General features: G+C 47.5%; 6 protein-coding genes across 6 annotated transcripts; 3 read left to right on the top strand and 3 right to left on the bottom strand.

The window, feature by feature from the left end:
- Positions 1-190: 190 nt before the first annotated feature.
- FOBCDRAFT_208364 (uncharacterized protein) lies at positions 191-2,411 on the top strand (the record flags this gene model as incomplete). Its single annotated transcript, XM_031192485.3, has 4 exons — positions 191-633; positions 685-1,198; positions 1,247-1,509; positions 1,568-2,411. 4 exons carry the CDS (start codon positions 191-193, stop codon positions 2,409-2,411), a joined length of 2,064 nt encoding a protein of 687 aa, XP_031031331.3.
- A 287-nt stretch (positions 2,412-2,698) lies between these two features.
- Positions 2,699-3,569, top strand: FOBCDRAFT_245128 (S-adenosyl-L-methionine-dependent methyltransferase; the record flags this gene model as incomplete). The annotated part of the gene is made up of 3 exons (XM_059610660.1): positions 2,699-2,776; positions 2,831-3,484; positions 3,537-3,569. The coding sequence occupies 3 exons, from the start codon at positions 2,699-2,701 to the stop codon at positions 3,567-3,569; spliced, it is 765 nt and encodes a 254-aa protein (XP_059468059.1).
- Positions 3,570-3,938: 369 nt separating this feature from the next.
- On the bottom strand, positions 3,939-6,054 carry FOBCDRAFT_245127 (PhoD-like phosphatase-domain-containing protein; the record flags this gene model as incomplete). Its single annotated transcript, XM_059610659.1, has 9 exons — positions 3,939-3,991; positions 4,036-4,288; positions 4,339-4,434; positions 4,491-4,684; positions 4,737-4,982; positions 5,042-5,111; positions 5,164-5,339; positions 5,387-5,546; positions 5,593-6,054. 9 exons carry the CDS (start codon positions 6,052-6,054, stop codon positions 3,939-3,941), a joined length of 1,710 nt encoding a protein of 569 aa, XP_059466186.1.
- Positions 6,055-6,867: 813 nt separating this feature from the next.
- Positions 6,868-8,319, top strand: FOBCDRAFT_208361 (uncharacterized protein; the record flags this gene model as incomplete). The annotated part of the gene is made up of 2 exons (XM_031192481.3): positions 6,868-8,134; positions 8,219-8,319. 2 exons carry the CDS (start codon positions 6,868-6,870, stop codon positions 8,317-8,319), a joined length of 1,368 nt encoding a protein of 455 aa, XP_031031327.3.
- Positions 8,320-10,488: 2,169 nt separating this feature from the next.
- Positions 10,489-11,984, bottom strand: FOBCDRAFT_233530 (cytochrome P450). Its single transcript, XM_031192480.3, has one exon. The coding sequence runs from the start codon at positions 11,825-11,827 to the stop codon at positions 10,583-10,585; it is 1,245 nt and encodes a 414-aa protein (XP_031031326.3). The 5' UTR covers positions 11,828-11,984; the 3' UTR covers positions 10,489-10,582.
- A 546-nt stretch (positions 11,985-12,530) lies between these two features.
- Positions 12,531-15,604, bottom strand: FOBCDRAFT_170607 (Endonuclease/exonuclease/phosphatase). Its single transcript, XM_059608462.1, has 6 exons — positions 15,543-15,604; positions 15,077-15,434; positions 14,843-15,033; positions 14,376-14,797; positions 14,022-14,326; positions 12,531-13,618 (listed from the first exon to the last, which is right to left on the bottom strand). Exons 2-6 carry the CDS (start codon positions 15,407-15,409, stop codon positions 12,602-12,604), a joined length of 2,268 nt encoding a protein of 755 aa, XP_059466185.1. The 5' UTR covers positions 15,410-15,434; positions 15,543-15,604; the 3' UTR covers positions 12,531-12,601.
- Between the last annotated feature and the right edge of the window lie 963 nt (positions 15,605-16,567).

The raw sequence follows: 16,567 nt of genomic DNA, 5'->3' as shown, positions 1-16,567 counted from the left end.
GGAACTCCATTCTTCTTGCTTCTAAGAAACGACATTCTATGCAGCCACTGAAACGGCGTAAAATTGTCGCCTTCTGTAGGCCATTTTAAGCAGCCATTCCAGATTTTGGGAGGTTCAATCCTTACCAAACTTAGTGCGATGTCATTTGGGTATAGGTACCATCCCATAATTGCCTCCAGCCCCCCGCGATATGATCATTGACGGAGGTAGTATCGGCGACTTGATCGCAATCGCCGGCCTAATCGAGCGCATCGTCGTCGAGGTGAAGTCATACAAAGAGGCGCCGCACCACTTCCAACGTCTCGCAATCGAGTTAGACTTCCTGTCAAAGGTTTGCCATCAGGCGTTCCATCTAATACCGAGTCGCGTCGGTGAGCAAGCCAGGCTCGAGAGAGTACGGGCGATTGCGTTGCAATGCCTCGGGCCCCTGCAAGACTTCGAAAAAAAGATGAGGAGTTACGACAACACTTTGGGCCCGGGAAACTGCATAGGCAAGAGTAAACAAGGTTGGATACAGAACTTCAAGAAGCGATTGCATTGGTCGGCTATCGCGCGCCATGAAGTAGATGAACTTCGCGCAATACTAACGAGTGAGATCTTGGCGATCAACACCCTGTTGACTATGCAAAACTGGTGAGTAATCCGTCAGTATGTACATCTTTCTTTGTATCTTACGTCGTGTAGGGAGAGTCTAACACCAAAGAATACCACGAATAATCCCTTTGCCGATCATTTGAAGGCCCTGATCACAACCACGGAGACCGCTTCTCGTGAGATTGAAACCTACCTCCTCGAAGCCAAGGCTGGGTCTGAACGACTCGAGAAACTCGTGGTTGCTGCGAACTTGACACATGCGGAGCAAGAAAACACCGTGAACTTAATGGAACAGAATGCTGAAAAGACGAGCATGGTTCTGGACGCCATCACCAATACCGTGGAGGCGGCTTCATCGCAGCTTGTCAGACTGTTCTCCCTTACTGAGCACTTGGAGCGATGGATCAAGACTGTCGTTCAATATTGCAATGAAATTATTGGTCTCGTCCAGCGAAACACTCGCATTCTGCTCTCGCTCCACGACATCGTGATGAGGTTAGAGTCAGCGATGAGGGCGCCTGGCGTAACCTGCCCGGTTCTAGAATTTGAAAATCCTTTTGGGATCAAAATGGCCCTTCCATACCAAATGTGTGACACCTGGGAGGTATGATTCGGCATCGGTGTGAGTGTGCATTCTTACTGACACGCCCAGGGTCTATGCCGTCTGCTCGTTGTGATGTTCTACAACAAGCCAGGCCTACGGCTGGTCGAACGCCGACGCTTTGTCGTTATGCAATCGCGGTCAAATATGCCTATCAAGCCGCAGGATTGGTCAACATCTGTGGCCCCAGGAGACTCGTTAAATATGTCGATTCTTTTGGAACGGCTTGGCAGGCAGTCGACAACATTTCCGTGTCCTAGATGCGATCACGTATTCAACTCAACAAAATCTGATTTCCAGCGAGGATACCAATGGTAAGTGTCCTTCAACAGTCCCTTCCAATAGCACACAACTGTTGATACCCTGGCTTAGCCCAAAATGTCTCCTTTGGTCAGATACTGTAGACGGAGCGCAGTTAGGCATCTCCTCCGATTCTAGCAGTTTGACGGTCCCGGTGCCCCCTCCAGAACCTGTGCACTGGGATTCGTGGAACGGCCAGTGGAGATCCAGGTTTAGACATCCACAGGCGCTGTCGAGATTACGAAACTCTGGTATGCCATTTGACAGAAGCCCAACTGCGAGCACCGAGGACGAAGAAGTGGATGTATCCGCCTTTCGCCGTGTTCACGTCGTTCCATTCGAGGGAGACCTTTTGCGATCTCTTATCAGGATTGGAAGTCGTTGTCGAGATGTCGTGCTCAAATATTCAGCAAAATTTGAACCGAACAACCCTCGGCTCCCCCCCGAGACGATTCTGGAATTCAAGAGGCTCATCCAAGAAATGAAAGAGCTTAAGGCGACAGGCATTTATCCCCTTGCTGAATTGAGTGCACGTCAGGGGACCAAAAGTCACAAAGAAGTCCTGGAACACTGGATTAAGAGAACTGCCCAAGTAATATATCATCCCCTTGATGACCCATTGTTTCGTGCGAGAGTATCCCATGATGAGATATGGGCAATCCACCAGTGGCTGGGGAACCCTGCACCGCATGAACTAACACCAACTATAACGCAACTTGGGCCCGGCTCCTTCCGTGATGAGTATTGCAGAAACCAGCATTCGCAGCGGTTTGCCACTAGGCAGACTAACGCTTACTTTCCATCAGCTCAACATGCCTTTCAAAGCGGCTCAAAATGGACATTGGAGTCTCGTGGCAGTAATGGACGCTATGGCACAGAATGGAATATAGAGGATGAATTATACAAGTACATGTAAGATTATGGCTTTATAGTGAAGATTGAGTTATTCAGCTAAATTATTAATTATCATCCTTTTATTTATAATCTATGTTTACATGTATTGGTCTCAGACGTGTGCGCGGCTGGTAGGAAACGTCAACAAACCCCGCCTTTCGCCTTGCTTATCTATCTACAAGGGTATGTCACACATTCTGCCCTTGCCGTGTAAGCATGGATAAACAATAAAAGAGTTGTCCTCCGTGCTTATGCATCCCATGGGTTTCTCTCTCTCCATTATCCTGTACTAACTACAATCGACTTACCATGGAAGAACGCAGGAAGCTATATAAAAAGTATCCATCAATGCGAAAGCTGGAGGAGCTTGGAGACGCATACGTTGAAGTAGGTCCATTTTCTGAAAGCGTCGCTCAATCACTGACTAAGTGGTTTCTCAAGTGGAATGATGGTCGCGAAGCTGTTCTTCTACGCTGGCTTTACGACCACCCAAACTTCCCGAATATGCGCAACAATCCCCATGTAATCTGCGAGGCCATGGACGAATTTGCTGCTCAGCGAGACTTCCTGATCAACATTGGCCCAGACAAAGCAGAAAAGATCGCTACTCTTATTACTGAGACAAAGCCCAGCGTCTTTGTTGAGTTGGGTGGTTACGTTGGTTACTCAGCACTATTCTTGGGAAATGCGTTGAAAAACGCGCATAATGACAACCAAGACGCCAAGAATAAGGCCGTCTACTGGAGTCTCGAAGCCGATCCGGTTTTTGCAGGTATCGCAATGAATCTTGTCGATCTAGCAGGACTATCAGATGTCGTAAAAGTGATCACGGGAAAGGCTGCCAATTCGCTTACTCGACTGAAGGAAGAAGGAAAACTAGAAAGCGTGGATATGCTGTTTCTGGATCACGTCGAAGAACTGTATGTCACGGATCTCCAGGTTGTTGAATCGCTAGGATTGCTTAAGAAGGGAAGCCATATTGTGGCAGATAATGTCCTTCGCCCTGGTGCACCTGAGTACAAACAGTATGTCAAGGGGCATAAGTCCATGGAGACCCGAGCTATCATCGGTCTGATCATTCCTGGAGAGTTCGAGGTAAGTAATGGCTCACGAGCGCTATTATCAGTCTGCTGATCGTAGGTGATAGGACGAGATTGAAGTGACAGAATACAAGGGTTAGGTATTACTTTATCATGCTATGGACACGCTCAGCACGTTTTACGACAATTGATCTAATTTTCAACAAGGGATAAGCATAGTATATAGTGTTTACCATATAAACCATCTTCAATATCTCTGTGACCAAATCTCAACACTAGTGTACACTTCGTGACACTGATTGGCCATGTCGGTTAGGATGAACCAAGGAAACTAGGTTCTGGGTTGAGGTACATCTTGTCAAAGCCTTGAACCTTCCAAACTCCGGTCTCAGTATTCAACGTCAAATTCGTGTGCTTTATTTCCCCGGACTTCAGGGCTCCAGACTCAGCCTGGACGCCATCCTTCGGCCGATGGATGTGATTATCCCCAGCAAAAACCGTAAAATTAGCTAATGGGATCTCCCAAGCATTATGAGTCGCAATGGATGGTGAGCCTTTCTTCCTGTTAGTATCGTGCCGAGTATTCACAATGGTCGCTTGACTTACCAAAGAATTGAGCTGAGACTTTCTTTGGAGCGACGGACAAGTGAAAGTAGCCACGGTAGTATCCTTCTTGCCAGAATAGCTCTTTGTTCTCGGCGATAGCTTTGCGAGACAATTTTCCTGCGTCAGGCTCGATCGTTTTGAGGCCTGACGTACCCCATGAGCTGACCGCGGTACCTGCGAACTCAGCCCCGATGGCACCCTCTCCTGTCTTTGGATTGTACTTCTTGGTGCCCAGCCACGCCAAATCAGATACCTGCTAAGAGTCAGTGGTGTTACTAAGACAGGACTGGTGTGATCCCATACCCAGTTCATATGACTATCTCCAGACAAGAAGATGTTGTTGTCGATCTTGTTATTATAGAGATGATTGAGTGTTCTGTTTCGGTTCGCGATATAACCCTATTGGATATCAGCAGTGGGGTTCTTCTTTCGGAAGGGGGATATGAGAATCTTACATCCCAGGTGTCTCCTCCCTCAGCCGCGTCCCCTTTAATGTGGGAGAACACGATCTGGTTTCCGATCACTCGCCAGGTTGCGTTCCGGTCCTTGGATTCGGATAACGAGCGGTAGAACCAATTCTCCTGTCGACCACCCATCAGCGTCCTACTTGGATCGTCGCTGATTTTCTCGATGTACTTGTCGTTGACGTCTGATAGTGATTAGAATGTGAGGCTCTGTGAAGCTTCCAAGAAAGTACTCACAATCGGTTCCCTTGCTTCGGTCGTATAATCGGGTATCCAACATCACAAGGTCCATTAGCTTGCCCAATTGAAAAGATCTCCAGACTCGTAAACCGTCGTCCATGTCAGTCTGCCTGATTGGCATCCACTCAAAGTACGCGCGGACTGCGTTCGCTTTGCGTGCATCAGTGGCTACCTTCGGACCTTCTCCTTTGAAGGTGTTCGGCTGGTCGAAGAAGTCGACATATCCATCTCTATAAGCATTGTCTGCAAGCTCTGGTCCAGATTAGTGACGGAACTTCTTGTCCGTTGTGGGGAAGCCTTACCATGGTCGTCCCAAGTTGTAATCCAAGCTGAGCTTTGCGCCAACAGTTGCAGGTCAGGATCAGTCCGGTGCTACAAAGAGTTAGAGCCTGGTTTGAAGAACAACGGTTGCGTGGGTTCATACCTGTCCATGGCGTGCACGGTAGTCATACAGCGAGTAGGTAGGGTGTTTCGGAATTGAACCGCGCTCTTTGTAAAGTGTATAGGTGCCGTATTCGTAGATGTAATCGCCAAGATGGACAACCCAGTCGTGACTGTTCTTTCGGGCGGCATTACCGTAGACGTTAAAGTATCCTGGGACTTGGATTGATCAGTGGCAGCTGGTAAACAGTGATCTCAACACTTACAGTATGCACTGCATGAGAAAACCGCCAGGTTGATCTCAGATACGTCATCATCGGGCCTAGGTGCCGTCTTGGTTCTTCCGAGGGGGCTAGAATTGTTCGAGTTGCAGACGGTGAACTGGTAGTTATATGTTGTCAATGGTTTGAGTCCTTTGGCTTCAACCTACGGTCGGTTAGTTCTGGACCTTTATCTTGATATGAGATCTCACCTTCACTGTGTAGTCGATATCCGCGGTCGTATAAGCCTTTCCACTGCTCACGACTGACTTTGAGTCCTTCTTCCCAATTGGAAAGACTTTCCAATGCAAGCAGATAGGATTCGGATCGGCTTCTATGAACTTCTTGGTCTCGTGACTATAAAGCGGCTCAGTCCCATCAATGGGCGCGGTGTCAGCGGAAGACATATTGGTCGGGGCAATACGAGTCCATAGGATAACGCTCTCAGGCCATGGATCGCCTGATGCAACACCATGAGTAAATTCTAGTTCCTCTGGCTTGAATGCGATGTTTCCACGCTTCCAGGAACGTCGCTGGACTTGATCGACATCGATGCCGAACTGCGTGTGCCGAGGCGAGGGGCTTCCATAGTTGATGTTACCATCAAAACTAGCCACTGAGAAGGTGAAGAGACTCGTGAGAGTAAATAGTACTGAGATTAAATAGGTTTCCATGGTTGTATAACGTTGAAAAAGATGGAAGCTCTTTGTTCACTGTCCATACGCGGTCAAGTATCGCCTTATATACATGGTATCAACAACTTCCCCTCTTCTACCCCATCTAGCAATAGCATATTGCCGAGTAACTGATATCACATGTCGCCTGAAAGCGATCGTATACTCGGTTGAGAGAATGCGATCGCTTTGAGAATGAGGTTAGTGGAGTCACGTCAGCGACCAATCAGTAGGCGATCAGCGCGCCTGGTATAGCTCAACACGGCAGGAGGATTCTCTTAGCTCATGCGTGGCTTGAGTCCGCTAGTCAAGAATAAGAATGAGTGAGGACATGACATTATTAATTATTACTGTCAAAATGCTTATTGGCCATGTCTTTGCCTTGGTAATGACAAAACTGGCCTTTTTTTGTGAGGGCTCCTGAGCTTTGCTAGACGTCATCGTCCTCTTGGGCATAAACGCCCAACATCCAGTAACAGACTTACACATGCAAAGGAGTCTCAGCTAACAATTCATTATTTCTATTCATATCAAAATCACTTGATGTTAAAAAGATTTTACAAATAATAAAAAATCTTATGAGGTAAAGTATAATATCTTATATATAGTTTGATTTTAATTATTAAATTATTCACAGCTCAAATTATAGCAAAGTGTCACTTGGTTATTTGTCAACCCAGATTCACAAACTCTGACTGAGAAAGTTAATAGTGAGTCACAAAGTAACTTTTGGCTCTCGCTGTTATAAGAACAGCGCTCAGCCCTACAAGTTGGAATTGTGAATTTTCCCTTTTGCCAACACTTGACCTCGCCATGGATGATCCCAACCAAAACCCCCAGGTCAAGCCTGGCCGACTCCCGAGTCTCCTTAACCCCAAGTTTCCAATCTCGAACGCGACATTTCATTTGTTTCCTAACCTTCCTACGGAGCTAAGACAAATGATTTGGGAGCAAAGCCTGACGTGTGAGCGATACATTAAAGTTGAACTTTGCACTATCGACAAAACCACTGGCAAAATTCGTCGCGGTGGAGTTCCTGGTGGAATTCCGGGTGCAATTCCTGGCATCACCCGGCCACTCACAGGGCCATATAGAATTCTTTTCCATCATCCACCAAAGCCTGGCGCCTTATTCAGTACCAGCGCCGAATCTCGTGCTAGCGCCCAGCGATTTTATCGCATAGTCCTTCCTTGTTTCTATGTCACGGAGTCTCCCTTGATCACAGATTCACTTCATGATAGTCAACAGAACACCGAGCGCAATCCGCAAGGGATCGTTTTGAGCTACGTTGGTCCCCAAAGTCACAGACGACCTCAAGCTCTCATACCAGGGACACTTTCCCTCAATCCTGAGCTAGATACCTTGGAGATTGATGGCCTGCCCCTGTTCACAAACTTTGCGAATGACGTTTGGAATCATGACCCGCGTAAAGCAGGCTTATATCACGTAGCCTTCTTATATACACATTGGTCTTTCTCTTTCAGGGTTCATCATCTTCCCTGTTATGCCAGATCAGAAGAACAGCTGCGCCAGGTCGTGGCCCGGCTTCGAAGTGTCACATTTATACACTACGCTGATGTGGACAAAGTATCCTACAAATGTCCCGCTGAGCACCAGTGCCTATTGCACTATCGCTGTTTACTTCCTGTCGCAGGGGCTACCGGCAACTTTTCAAGACAGCAGGATCCACGACACATCGGGCACGAAGTACTTAATAATGTTTATTTCGATCTTTCCGACACCTCAGACCTCGGACGGCCATACCAAAAATGGATGGGGTTGGTAGAGAAATTGAGAGTGACAACACCATGTGTCTACAAAATTGCATACACAACTAATCGAAGTAAATCGCCGATTAGTTGTGAATCTGACACTGTTGTTCATTTGAAGTCCGAAGGCGAAAGACGGGAACAAAAGCGACTTAATGGAAAAGGATTCCAGCAAGAACAAGTATGGATGCATCTCAAGGAGACCACAGGGCAGTTCAATGGAGCAGTTGAAACCGCAATAGGGTTTTGGACATTTCCTATTGAGTCTCTTGGCCAAATCAGCAGAGCCCATAACCGTTCAGAAGATCAACGTGGGTGCTTTTATGACCTCTCTGCTTCCTGGCCTGAACTCTGCCTATTCGATCTGTAGCCCTTGCGCCTCAGATTTCATATAGGGTGCGGGAAGATCCCTGCAGCCGACGGTGAGTTTGACATGAACTTGGACCGCCACGCTAAGCTCCTAGCAAATGAGGGTTGGGATAAAGCAGGATACTAAGTTTATCATAACCTACCCTAAGATATCCTAGTATCATCCAGACTTTTATATCACTTAGTCTGCGGCGAGGAAACTTTTTGTCGTGTACAATAAGTTCATATATAAGCTTCAAAATACACTCCAAGAACCTCTACAGACACTCTTTATTGAGGAGAGAGAAACAGGACAGAATGGTGGGTCTGAGACAGGCCAGGGATCTGCCCCAGGCGAGGGGAACTGGGATCTAAACGTCAGGGGAGCGAAGAGAAACTGTTCGTGGATATCCTCCGATAAGATGAGTTTGTGCTTGTTATAGAAGTCTCGAACTTCTGCAACTACTGAGGGGATGGTCTTTGTCGCAACATCTTTGTCAACCGCCAGCCCAGGAACTTCCAAGCCAATGCCTAAAGCATGTGCGCAGACGGCGCGATACGGTGCGCCCGCAGGATCAGGGCTGTTTTATGGTTCTTTGCAGAATGGGCCGAGGTTGAGCATGGGACAGTCGACATAGCGAACAGTATAGGCTTCCTGTTTACGAGGCCAAAATACAGCGAGGGCCATTGCCAGAGCCAAGACGAAGATATGAGTAAAACTGACTCCAGAGCCAACAGTCTCCAGCCGGCCGGTATATAAGTTATATGTGGTAATTTAAGCTCTTAGCCACAAATCTTAACTGCACATAACATATCTGGCTCACAACTTAGATATTATATTGGAATGCCTGACTAGTTGCTATAGCATAAAACCAATATTATAAAAACCTAAAAGATGACTCAATTGCCTGCCGTTACGGGGTACAAGAAGGTGCCTCTGATCCATCCCCCAAGACGCTCCAAATCAGCACTGACGCTCGAGAAAAGGTTGACTGAAGGTTTCGTGATGACACGTATCTCTGTGCCATTAGGGAAGAAGGTTGGAAAGAAGGTTTTGGGTAATCAGAAGGTCGTGGCGGTATTGAGTTTATGAGTAAGTTATAAGGTTAGTAAATATACTTCTGGTTTAATACAATGGCCGGCTGGTATCTGTGCTGATATGCCTTTGGTAACCGACACAGCGATGCGCTTAGCCTTCAATTCGGCTTTGATCCCTGGGGAAGAGGTCGGAGGCAAGCTCACCAGACCAGGATGATTTCACATCTCCCCATTCTTGGTAGAAATCTCCTGAAGGCGTTGCACTTGCGCATCAGACAAAGAACCGGAAATAGATGCAGCGGTACGAAGACACGGAGAACGTCTTGCCTCAAGGTCTTCATCAGGCAACGCGTATACATACCTTGCTAATTGGGTGTAAATTGGACAGGCTGAGTAAACAGCTGGTCGAGAAGCTGTAGAATACCAATACCATTGGCAATATCGTGAGGGCATCGCAAGAACAGGGTTTGGTGACTCGCATCCCCTTTTGGCTGGAGCATCTACACGGTAGCATCGTCATTAAACCACTCGAGTGCGCTTTTATCGGTGCTGATGATATTTAAGGTCGAGCTCAACCAAATATCAACATCCTCGTTATTCTCAAAAGGCTCGTAGATCCTTTAAACTCTGGGGGAGCATGATTCACTGTCTATGTTACGTCACGAGCTCCAAATCGTCTACTCTCCCTTGTCTTTTCTTTCTCCTCTTCTCTCTCCTCTTCTTTCTCCTCTCCGTCCTTCCTTCTCCTCTTAATCTTTTCCATTTGCCATAAAGTCTACAAATCTTCAGTATTTTACAGCACTTTCAAGGTATGAGCGGTCTGGCACCTTATGCGCATCATGCTAATATGTTATCTAGCAACTCTATTACCCAGCTATCGCCATGGCCGCCCAGGAGACAGACGTTGACATGAACGAGTGGCATTGCGCTAAAGGAAACACTGTCCTGTCTACCAGCGGTCTCTGTACATGCATTAGAGTTGCTATTGTGGGAGAGTACCCAACTGGATGCGATGGACCCGACCGCTTCTTGGTCCATATCAGCGAGTCTGAAGAGGGGAATGAAGCTGCCACGGCTATGTCTAACGCCGTTTCCAAAGCTATGGAGGACCATGGTTTCAAGATCACCAAAGCAGCACTGGTTAGCCCAGACACGAGTTCCGAAGATGATGAGTATTTCTCTGAGTGGGTTCAGGGAGTGATTGACAGTTTCAAAGAGTTGACCGATGGCGAGGTTGAGGTTGAAGATCATGACACAAATGAAATCTGGGGATTGGAAATCAACAGTGAGAAGGAGATTTTCTATGGTCCAGAATAAGCGAATCTTTCTCGTGCTCGCATCCTTCATCTGCAATACTACATTATTAATGCCTCCTAAGATCGAGGCATCTTCCTTATCCTCAGCGTCGCCTTCATGGGAGGTATCCTGTTCTGTGCAATCCAAGTATTCCGTGGCCGTTCTGCCAGATGCTCAATGTCATAGTTCAGCAAAATATAAGCGAGCAACATTTTGATCTCGTTACTCGCAAAGAATCTCCCCGGACACGCGTTCCGACCGAGTCCCCACGCCAAGAAATCCTGCGTCGCAGTCGGTAGAGCATTACGCGCACTCTTGACATATTCTTCTGCCTCGTTCTGTCGCGCATCGTAGAAGCGAAGTGGTTTATAGGTCTTAGGTTCAGTGTAGATCTCACTGTCCTGCAGTACCGAGTACCCTGGTACGGCTATTCTTAGCCCTTTGGGGACGTGCGTACCCGATGGAAAAGTGACACCTTTTTCTCCTACGACGGTACGGGAAACTCCGATTGAGACGATGGAGTTCTTGCGCTGGCTTTCGCGAATTGCAGAGTCGAGCTTTTCGAGCTGTGCAACGGCGCGTTTGTTCCACTTGCCATCATGCAATTTCAGCACGCTGTCTACTTCATCGCGAAGTTCAGATATAAGATCGGGAGATGATGAAGCAATGTCAAGAAGAGCATGGGTAACTGCAAACGTCGTAGTGTGAATGGACGCAAAGTTCAGTAGCAGAACACGTTGAGCCAGCGCGCTGACCTGCCAGTTCTTCGGGTTACCGATCTCCTTAGCTTGCTCAATCAACCACTGCAAGTAATCGTTCCGATCGGACTTGGTGTGTTCATCTTGTGAATCGTATTCTTCTAGACGGGCCTTGATCTCTGGTTCAAGGATCTTCTCAAACTCGCGAGTGTGAATCCTATTGGATCGGGTTATAAGAGGCGCAACTAGCGGTTTAACGAAGCTCGGGAATAACTTCATCATCATTGACGACAGTGGAATATCCTGGGCGAACGCGATGCCCAGCTTCAGCATCTCTTCATTTCGACAAAGCGGAAGACCAAGAAATGCTCGATTGGTGATACCACTGAGCATCTTTTGCGCAGATTCCATTATGCAAATTTCAGACCAGTCTGTGCTGCTGCCCAACTGTTTCCTGACACAATGCTCGATTTCTTCAGCGAGATCTGGGATGAGATTTCCGACCTCTTTGGTAAGCGTGGTAGTGACCAGTTCCAAATGAATAGGATCATGCGTGAGGGATGGATCCATGGTAGTGTAGTCCGTCTGCAAATCTTGCTGTGCCGATTCATGCATGCTGAGCATATTGGTAGGCTGCTCGCTGGCGAACTTTGTATCTGATCGTGGAAGATAGATAATGTTTCCACCGTCGATCAAGGGAAAAATAGCCGCTTGGTTTCTGTACTGGATGTACGCCGAGTTGAGCGCGGCCTTGACATCGAGGGAATTGCGAATTTTGGCTTGTAAAATGGGAAACCAGTCGCCTTCGCGTGCACCGATGATTGGTAGGTCAGGTAAGTTGGAACGTTTTAGGAAAAGCTGGTATATGATGTATGACACTAACAAAATGAGCGGCGCAGCAATGGCTGGCCGCGATAGTAACTCCAGCACTGGATTTGCCATGGCGATTGAGAGTCAATATCGTGGTTTCACTAGTAAAAAGAGAACTTAAGCGATCGCACGACCCCAGACTTTATAGCTTCAGGAGATTGGCAACGTACGAATACGACGAGGTAAAGTGTCGGTATAAGCTCTTTCTAACTGGCTGGTTCGCATGAGACGAACTGTAGTGCTTGAACTAATCGGTGACAAGTGCTGACAGTGAGGGCATCCCGCTAAACCTGGCCAAGCTAGCCGTGTAAGATCGCTAGTGGAGATTGCCACCACTACAACGACTGTGCCTGAGAGATGCGACCCTCTCAGCCTCTCGAGCATCTCCATCATAATGTGCTTACGAATATGGAACACTGTTCATGTTATGTCTCGATTTGTGATCGTGACTCGGGAGTTGGGAACTCAGTTTGCCTGTTCGTTGATGTCTAACTGTGCTGACACGGATGAGATAACTACAGTGTTCGTTCAATGCTTGATCTCAAAAACTGCCTTGACGCCAAGATGATCAGTGATCCACGGCTTCTCAAAGCCAAGCGAGAGCAGATCCTTCCGAACATCCTCCTCCGACTTATCCGGCTCAACATCAGCACCAAATCTCTCAAACCCCAAGAGTTCAAGTCCATCGCCACAGAAAAACACCTTATCCATGCGCGAGCAACCGAATAGCTGTCGCAGCTCTGGTAGAGCCTGCTGTCCCCATGTATACCCTTCGTTATCATCCCTACCGTCGCCTTCTGTGCCACCGAGATTGAGATACGCGTCTTCGAGGTTGTTGTCTGTGTGAAGGGTTCTGTCAAATGGCTGGATGGCGTTGAAGTCTCCAGTCACGACGGCGCCCGAAATGTCCTCGGCGTGCATGTGTGAAGCGATGAGCTGCATTTGGGCTGGGCGACGTGGTGGCTCCATTGCAAGTGATTCGAGGTGAGTGTTGCAAAGTCGAACTATCTGGCCAGATGCTTCTACGTCAACGAAGAGGGCATCGCGCTCCATCTGAGTCGCCGAGTAATGCACTCGAAAGCAGGACAGGGCATCAAGTCGGCGATCAACCAGCGTCGTCGTACCATAAGCGCCCGAAGCCCAGTTCGCAGTATCAACATCAGTTCTGTAGAAACTGTCTCTGATCCAATCCTTCTCGCTTATGAGAGTTAAATCAGATGGAACGCATTCTTGAATATTTATGACAACCGCCGTATTGTTGTCATTTCTATGCTGGCGACTCAGCTCTTCCAGATGCTTCAAAGCAGAGTTCATCCGGCTGTCGCCATGAGGGAGCATAAAATCGATATTCCAGCTGTAAACTGCTAGTCTGGTCGCCTTGGACTTGTTTGGTGAGGGCTCCGATGCTTGAAGTGGCTGCCATTCATCCGCGTTGCTGCTCCACCTGTACAAAGGCTGCCTGCAGGGTTCGTCGGGTCGCCACGGAAGTGCAGACGCTGGCTTTCTCAGCGCGATGGCATTTTTCATTTGCTTCTGAATGAGTGCCTGCATTTTAAGGAGCGTCTGTCTCATGGGAAAGACAAGATACAAAATTCTTGTTATTTCTTGTTTCTCAGTGAAACCTGGTTTGGTCTGGCCATAAATGATCCGCTCGGAGCGGGGTATTCCGGTATCTGACATAAGATCCGAGGCAGCAATGGGTTTATCCTGCCAGTAGCCAATAGCTCAGCAAAACGGGGATCATAGTAAACTCTGAATAAAAAAGAAATTCGTCTTAAGCTTTAGGCATTAAAGGTAATACTTCACTGACGAACAGTAGCGCAATCTGCCACGGAGATGAGGCATAGACGAATGCAGGAACAAGATATAATCTACTGAAATGAAACAAGAGGCAGAGAAACCAGTTGGCTTATGTATATAACTATAGGTCAAGCTCAAAATCCCATACTTGTAATTTGCGATCAGGAAATCCACCCGCCTGTCTTACAAACACGCTCAAAACTCCCGATTCATGAAGTCTTGTCTTATCAAAGAGGGGCTCGGTCGAAGTATTCGGGATCTCGGCCAGACTCTTCCAGTCCTTGAAATCTTTTGATGCGGTAGCGACATAAATACCAGTTGACTGCTTGACAGGATCAGGGAGCAAGCTGAACAAGTATTCGCCGCTCGCATCGCCAGCAAGTTTGCCTCTTGGGTCGTACAGATCAGGCCCGTTGAGGCCGGAGGGGTTAATGGCATTCTTGGTCCATGTTCCTTGTAAAAGTTTAGCGATGTTGATTAAAGGGAGATTGACAGAACTTACCGTCAGGTTTCCGGAGATAGTGCTGATACAGATGCTCTCCAGACAACAGGTCTCTCATCAGAATATGGAACCGGCCCTTGATGTCGATAAGCTGTCCCTCCTGGTTGACCATACGGCTGTTCTGAGGAACATCCCAGATCAAGGTGCTGTCATCAGATGTTGAAATGGGTTTCGACAGCTTGGTACCATTCGTATTGAACCATGTCTTGCCATCGTCATTCGAGTAGGCAAAATAAACACCATGATTGGTGTCAGCATTCGGTGTTTCTCTGACAGTCCACGAGGTATACAACTTTCCATCCAGGTAATCTATTCCGTTGATGTACGCATTGTTGTCGTCACCTTGGATGTACATTCCGTAAGCTTGCCATTTCCCAGTCGATGCGCTGTAGCGATGGATGTAACTATCGCCCGACCCCGACCTACGGTTGTCAGTACGCGCCCAAAGACAAGATCACAATACTCACTGGCCAATTCGAAACTCTAATAGAAGGTCACCGTTGCTCAAAGGCTCAAATCGAGGATACGTCAGTGGCGAGTAAGGTCCTTGGGACCCAACAAGGTCATGGACGACGGGGCCGAAGAGATCTGAGGTCCATTTTGAGGGAACGTCTTTTGCGATACCGTTTTTCGAGATGCGGTAATTGATCGGGACATCCTTCAAGAGTCAGAGAGGATCCCCAGTCTTGGTTTCAACTTACATGATGATCAAAGCTGAGGTGAATCTTTCCATCCCCCGAAATACCCATAGAGATCATGTTATGGCCATCCATCGTCTTCTGGGTATAGTCATCGAGAGCGAGGAACTCCCAGTCGCCGATACTAGGTGAAACCTTTCTACGTCCCACCTTCACGAAATGGTTGAGATAACCCGCCGGGGCAGTCTCGTAAAAAGTAACATATTGATAGTCCCCATAGGTAATGAGGGCATCTTCTTGATAGCTCACGCCATTGAGTCGTTCGGAGCCTTGGACATCGGTGCCGATTGTCCACTGCTTGGTGGACTTGACCGTGAGGGCTGAAACGGCCGACATCAGGCTTGCAAAAATGACTACAATCCTGTATAGATGCATTGTGAGCGAGAAATTCCGAACCAAGAGATGATGATGATTGAGCAACGAGAGAGGGATTCCAAGGCATATTACTTATGAACATTGCAGATCTTACCGATTTCACTCTCACAGGATCGTATTCCAGGTCTTCACCTGCGTATTCCTGGTAAACTGGCACTGATGAATTGATCTTGGAACCCCTTGTTTGCCAAGATGATGTTCATAAACGCTGCTTTTCAATTGGAGAGGCTACAACCCCGCGTCGTCAATTCTCCCGAGATTGTGGGGAAGTAGGCTTGGCATTAATATCACCAGGGACATGAATAACGGCACTTATGACCTTCCCAATGATTACTAGGCACGGCTATTTCAACAAAATGGGTCATCGGAGTGACGGACATGGACCCGTTGTTGAATACTCTCACCCTTGTTCACCATTGGTTCGAGAAGTTTTGGCCGGGCTCAGATAGCCCGATATCCCGATGCACGTCGCCACACGATATGTCATTCAAATGGCTTTTGCAATAATCCTTATTGTCGTGTTGATGATCTATAAAGATGTACAATCTCGGCGCCCATTTGTGCGAGATGAACTACAGTCAGTTGCATGACCAAGACAGCGCCACGAGTCAAAAGTATTCCAGCAGCGTGGAATGAAGGCCATTGGATGTGATGGAGTCCAGAATGACCCTGAGAGGGAACAGAAAAGATTGATCTTTGGATGGAAAATGGGGAAAAGGGATAGATAGTTATTCTTTTGCCATTATACCTTATTCTAAGATCGGATCAGAGTTGTGATGGGCTCGAAATAAGTTTCCATTACTGGTTGAGAAGGGACATTATATGCGACCAAAGACAGAGAGGATTTTCTCCCTGCCTGCCCCGTTCTCAAAGTTTTAGATCCCAGGTTGTGTCGCGCAAAGTTAGGTCGTGTGACTAGTTAGATGAATCCACTCCTTATTTTTCGCCTCCACTAAGAGCTGAAGGTTAATAAAAGTCGACAAATAGTAGTTTTTTCCTTTAAGCCCCGAACGCTCCGTTGCTTTGGCTTCAGGTAGTCATAGCCTATGAGCCACGGTGCTGAGCAAACACAGTTGTTGCTCATGACTACAGAGCCTCTTTGCCCCATGAGTTGTATCA

This window comes from Fusarium oxysporum, chromosome XI (genome assembly GCF_013085055.1).
Source record: "Fusarium oxysporum Fo47 chromosome XI, complete sequence".
Lineage (NCBI taxonomy): Eukaryota > Fungi > Ascomycota > Sordariomycetes > Hypocreales > Nectriaceae > Fusarium > Fusarium oxysporum.
This window is presented reverse-complemented; position numbering and strand designations above follow the sequence as displayed.

Excerpts from the sequence above, each read along its gene's own strand:
- FOBCDRAFT_233530 (XM_031192480.3), bottom strand. The coding sequence starts at position 11,827 with ATGCTCAGCATGCATGAATCGGCACAGCAAGATTTGCAGACGGACTAC.
- FOBCDRAFT_170607 (XM_059608462.1), bottom strand. The coding sequence starts at position 15,409 with ATGTCGGCCGTTTCAGCCCTCACGGTCAAGTCCACCAAGCAGTGGACA. Across the intron at positions 15,034-15,076 it reads ACCTCAGCTTTGATCATCAT|GATGTCCCGATCAATTACCG; the intron begins GTAAGTTGAAAC and ends TGACTCTTGAAG. Across the intron at positions 13,619-14,021 it reads TTCCTGATCGCAAATTACAA|GCACTCATTCAGAAGCAAAT; the intron begins GTATGGGATTTT and ends CTTAAAATGCAG.